Source organism: Triplophysa rosa, linkage group LG11, assembly GCF_024868665.1.
Source record: "Triplophysa rosa linkage group LG11, Trosa_1v2, whole genome shotgun sequence".
NCBI lineage: Eukaryota > Metazoa > Chordata > Actinopteri > Cypriniformes > Nemacheilidae > Triplophysa > Triplophysa rosa.
In genome coordinates this window covers 18,227,634-18,233,633 of record NC_079900.1, presented here as the reverse complement: position 1 = coordinate 18,233,633, position 6,000 = coordinate 18,227,634, and the positions used below count along the sequence as shown (strand labels likewise).

The following is a 6,000-nucleotide window of genomic DNA, read 5'->3' as shown; positions in this document are numbered from 1 at the left end:
AGAGTTATACAGAATGTGACGTGATACTCCAATATGAATAATGTGATAACTTTGAAAAAGCGGTCATTAAATAAAAGGATCAAAATGTCCATAAACATTTTATTTTAAACGCAATATATTTTGTTTATATATAATTAATTCATTCATATTTTATCACGAGGGTCATATATTTATATTTTTTTTCAATAAAAAATAATACAATCAATGTGTGTTTTATTTGATGTGCATTTAAATGTAGCCTAGGCGATCTTTTTTTTTTTAACTCGTGCGTACTCTGCGTAAAATGACATGATTTTCTCCCGCCGTAAAAAAAAAATGATTGCACGAGTTGTAGAAACCAGTGGGTGTACCAGTGTGATCTTAGTGTAGTATTATTGCAGTTTTTTGATGAGCCCACGGCTGATGCGCGCATCACGTCTACCAATCAACACGAGGCGTTACGACTGCTAGCCGCACTCTCAGCCACTGAGAGCAGTCAATGAATATTAATGCAGCGGCTGCTCACTCTCCAGCGCTCAAAGTTAGTGGATCACCAGTGGGAGGATGTCTCCGTGACTGAACATCACCTCCTCGTCTGGATTAAGATCCATCGTTTGCGCCAATTGCCACTTCAAATCAGCGGTGTGAAGGACGGCGGTGTCAAAAACTGCACTCCAAAATCTCGTTTTGGCTGAGGACGTGCCTTGCGCGTCACTTCACGGACTTTGCTATTTCTTTTCCCGTTTTTCTTCTAAGATGCCAAGACTTGGTCAATCACCAGCATCACCCTCAGCCCGCATCACACCGGGCTGCTCGTTTGAAAGGACGCCCGACCGCAGCCTTTCTAATCTGCAAATTCAATCCGATAAATTGTGACAAAGGCTGTCAGCGTCGCAATAAGAAATCAATACCCGTGGCGTTCTTCTGGAATTTAAACGATCTCTTTTCCTCAAGAGAAGCTAGCGTGGAGCGCGCTGGCTCCTCGCAGTTTCAGATGTTCGTAGCGTTGATGGTGACAGATTATTGTTGTTGAGTGTCCATGCGAGACTTGGGGTGGAAACATGTCTGGCCACTTCTCTGAGGGGATCGCCGCTATCAGAGATGGCATTTTGGTCCAGCACTTCGGTTTTTACTTCTAAAGTGCCCCGGAAGATCTTATTCATGTTCACCCTCTCCCTTTCTGTCACCTATTTGTTTTATAGCTTGATGAGCTGTTACAACTCCTTCCAGTTCCAGGAGAACTACGTCTACCAGGGGAGGCTGGTGACCGACGAGACAACTTTTGTAACGCTGAGGGAAAAACTTTACTCGACCTCTCCCCAGGTCTACTTGGACGAGGAATTAATCGACAGGACCGCGACGGAGCAAACTATCGCCGTCTCTAGCGTTATAAATAACGTGGGGTTCGATGAGAGGACGGCAGGATGGGTTCGACCTCAGGCGGCCACGGCGAGCAGCGTTTCGGGCGCCGCTGCTGCTGCTGCCGCCGCCGCCGCTGGTGAACGCGAGCATCCGGAGTTCAGCACCACGGACAGCGACCTCGGGAGAGCGCTGAACTGCACATCGGATTACGGAGTGAAAAAATTGCCCCAAGCCATTATAATCGGAGTGAAGAAAGGGGGCACAAGGGCTCTGCTCGAAGCTTTGAGGGTACATCCCGACGTTCGAGCCGTTGGGAACGAGCCTCACTTTTTTGATAGGAACTACGAGAAGGGTCTGGATTGGTACAGGTGCGCGCATTCCTGTTTTTTTTTGTCTTTTATATACTATAGGGCAGGCATTTGAGCTGAGCGGAGTTTCTTTTCGTTTTGTTCGCTATGAAAACTGCTTTTAAGGGTTGCATAGATATATTGCACGTGTTTCCTATTGTATTTGCTATATTAATTGAATGACATTATGTTATTTAAGTAAAAAAAAAACAGGAATTTATATTCATAAAAATAAAGTAGCTTTTTTAGATGTACATCCAAATGATGGTAAATTTGGTGAAGTTTAATGTTTTCCTAAACAGCTTCACCAATGAAAGTTATAGAAGTAAATGTAATAATAATAATAATAATAATAACAACAACAACAAATGAAATCGACATCATAAATCATAGAGGGGCATATGTTCCAAACAATCCTCTATCTGTCCTGACTGCATGATTAAATGTACTTAGTGGTCATAAATTTGTCATGTCAACAGTCTGGTTCGGCTTGTAATCCATTGTCTACTTCAGTACATAATGCTTTCAAGAATGACTATTCTTAGTATAGCCTTGGTGGTCTTCTGCTTTTGTTTTCCTAGAAAACCCTTTTTAGTCAATTAGTCAGTAATACATACAGTATGTGATGATTAAGATGTGACGGAGCTGCAGCGATTGTGACATAGTAACAGCGTCCATATCTGTTTTATTTCATGCCAGCTACATTCTCACAATCACTGCTCAGTAGAGCCAGGTGCTCTGAATGCTCTGTTGAGCACTTTCAGCATGCATGGGCTCCAGGCTCCCAGGTGTGCTTAAATCATGAGGCGCTTACTCAGGTGTGTGTGCCCCCACATTCCCATCCTGAACTGCTGCCTGCGTCAGCTAGAGGAAACCTAGATATACTTCCTAGTCCCCAGTTCATTGTGTTATTTGCGATCTGTGCAGATGCTTAGGTTATTACAGCCAAGCAATTTTTCTTTGGGAGTGCAATTTCACCTAGGCTTAACATCATTCAGCCAAACAGCTGCCTATGGTCGGGAGATGCTCGTGTAGAGTGCGTCCGAGGGGCAGAGACTGAAGAAGCATTAAGCTGCGCTGTGCCACGCGTTTGGCGCCGAGTCGGATCCGCAAGCCTTGGACTGTGACTCAGAGCTTTGAGGCATGGCAACATCTGCCATAATTCACCCAAACTCATAACCGTTCATTTGCCCGGGTGTTAATGTGAGCCGTTTCATTACAGTCATTGTGTGGGGCTCATTAGGTGGATGCAGGGCTTACATAAATAACACCTAAAAGTGCTTGTGTGTTTTAGTGTCCCGGAGCCTAGAAAATCCCCTTAACAGCCTTGAATTTGTTTTTGCATTCAGCGTGTGACTTACAGCTTGAATCTCGGTTGTGCTGTGCCTTATGAATAGAAACAATATTAGAAGCTGAGCATTCTAATACACCTTTATTCTGACATTAAACGTCATAGTAGCCTAAAACATACTTCACATATAACATGCAGTCCCTTGTGTTTGTGTTGGGGGTTTGAGTTTATAATCACAGCAAATGCTTCAATCTAACTTGCAGCAGTGGCTCATTTAATACCAACACGTGTAGTAAATGTAAAGAATTTGCACATTAATGATTTAAGACGCTGGTGAATAATTACACTTAAACCCAGGCAGCTCGGTTAACAAATAGGCTATACAGAGATGCACAAAAAGCCTGGGGTACATTTAAAATCTGCATTATAAATAGCCAGTGGAAAGGTTTTTTGGGCTTCATTCAATGGACATATCTATATCACAAGGAGTTTTTCAGTCGTGAAATATGACGGCACACCTCATTTTATGACCTGACACAATGTTTAAAAGGCTTGTCAGGAGAACCGGACACTCTTTTAAACTCTACGCGGCTTTTTAAAGAAGCCTCGCTTTCATTGAGGAGCTAATATGGCCCTTCTGTCAAGTAATAATAGCTTGGCATCATTTAAAGACTCATAGCCCTGATGGGATCTACTCTCAGCTTAAGAGTGTGGATAACCAAAAAATAAAATGTTTTCCATGAAAAGGTATTCGTATTGTTTTTTTATAAATAAGTAATTAAATCAGCAAACAAATAAATAAGTCAAGAAATATTTCTTCATTGTTGTAAATTATAATTAAAAGTCAACATCTAAATATAAATATTGATAATACAATTCATTTTGTCTAATAAGACAATCCACATTTTAAAATGTAGTCTGACATGTTATTCATTTGCTCTATTCAGTGCTATTCAGAAGAGATGCAGTATTCAAAGCTGAAGATCCTTGATCTGTTTGACCTCAGGAGAATTTTCCAATCTTTGTGTCTAGTCATAAGCATGTAAAAGAGGTGGCCTTTCAAGAGATTGCCAAGATTCAGCATTGCCACACCAAGGTCTCATCTTTTTTGTTGGAGATTAAATACATTCTGATACATTCAATGAGAGCTGTACAGTGCTGAAGCCCACGCATTGCTCTTGCCCTATACAAGGCTACACAATGAAGTGCTCTAATTCCACTTTTTGATATCCTGTCACCCCTTGTTTCTCACTAAAGAGTAGAATACGGATTCAGATGATTTCTTTTTTTTGTGTGTGTGTGTGGAAACGTTGACAATTTATAGGAATATTTTGAGTTAAATGTTCTGTATGATGTATGTCTTTGTGCGTTTTCCCAATAGTCTTCCGTTCTAGGCGCATAACTGTCAATGTGTTTGTGTTTACAGTGTGAGGATGAGACTAAAAACATTTTTGGGGGGTAATCAACAGCATGCTACAGTAGATGTCAATAGAGCTCAAAGGGATAGTTCCCCCAAAAATTGAATTAATTTACTCACCCTCAGATTGTTCCAAACCTGTATACATTTATTTGTTCTGCTAAACACAAAGGGAGATATTTGGATGAATGTCAGTAACCAAACTGATCTCATGCCCCATTGACTCCCATGTTATTTATTTTCCCCACTATACTCTTTAAAAAGGTGCTTCAAAAGGTTCTTTGATGCCAGAGAAGAACCTTTTGGTTCCATAAAGAGCCTTTAACATCTGAAGAACCTTTCTGTTTCACAAAAGGTTCTTTGTGGTGAAAAAAGGTTTTTAGATTATAAAAAAGGTGAGAGAGAGGTGGTTCTTTAAAGAACCTTTGACAGAATGGTTTTTTGTGGAACCAAAATTGATTCTTCTATGGCATCGCTGTGAAGAAACTTTTAAGCACCTTTATTTTTAAGAGTGTATAGAAGTAAATGGGAGATGAGATTTGTTTGTTTACTGACATTCTTTCAGATATCTTCATTTGTGTTCAGCAGAACAAAGAAATTAATACAGGTTTGGAATAACTTGATAATGAGTAAATGATGACAGAACTTTCATTTTTGGTTGGACTATCCCTTGAAAGGGACAGTTCACCCAAATGAAAATGTTCATTTGCTCCTCTCCATGTTTTTATGTATGATGTTCTTTTTATTCTGTCGAGTGCAAAATATATTTTTAATATATAACATATAATGAAAGTTGAAAGTGGACAGGGTTGTCAAGCTCCAAGATGACAAAAAAAAGCATAATAAAATATAATGGGCATCATAAAAATGGTCCATAGAGTTCGTACATTTATGTAACACGTTTTCTAAAGCCATACTACCAGAGTCCCCATTCACTTTCATTATACGGTATGGGGAAACTCCCCCTTTGTGATCCAAAGAAACAAGAACATCATATAGGTATGGAGCATGAGTAAACTTTAAAATAAACGGAGGAACTAACGTTTCCCGTATTTAGCCGGAATCTTCCGCTACATTATACAGCGAACCATCTGTGGGTTTGTGAATAGTGTGAACAGCATGCAGAGATGATTCTCTCCATCAGAAGCTGAGACATGAGCCCCTGACAGGAGGAGAGAGTGGCAGATGCAGATCCACTGCTGAGCGAAGCAGGACAGAGCCCAAATCCAGCGTTTATCCCTTGTTTACCCTGCCTCAGCACGGCGCTCTGCAGTTCAACCCAGACTCTCTCCTCCTGACTGTTGGCTTGAAACTGTGAGAGGGGAGGTGGGCTGCTTCCCAGCTCGAGTTGGATGCCGTCTCCCCGCGCAGTCCACGTCCACTCACCTCCCTGGGATGTCCCAATCTGCCTGCTCCTGATAAGCTTCCGCCAAGACGCACCTCTGGGTCCTTGAATGCCAACGCTGCAGTGGTGGAATTAAACTTTTTAATTAGCAGCATGCCCCTGTGCCTGTCGAGAGAGTGGACCGCTGCAGTCAGGTCTGTCTCTTCCCTCTATTTCCACTTAATTAAATTCACCAACACAAGAGAGGCCGGTGACTACA

At 41.5% G+C, this 6,000-nt stretch overlaps 1 protein-coding gene across 1 annotated transcript in view; it reads left to right on the top strand.

Moving 5' to 3' along the window:
* The first annotated feature begins 406 nt into the window (after window positions 1-406).
* The window catches only part of hs3st4 (heparan sulfate (glucosamine) 3-O-sulfotransferase 4), a 102,285-nt gene continuing 96,691 nt past the window's right edge, over window positions 407-6,000 (top strand). Inside the window, exon 1 of the mRNA XM_057344960.1 lies at window positions 407-1,709. Within this exon, the coding sequence (XP_057200943.1) occupies window positions 1,081-1,709 (629 nt within the window). The 5' untranslated portion in view covers window positions 407-1,080. The remainder of the gene's footprint in view (window positions 1,710-6,000) is intronic.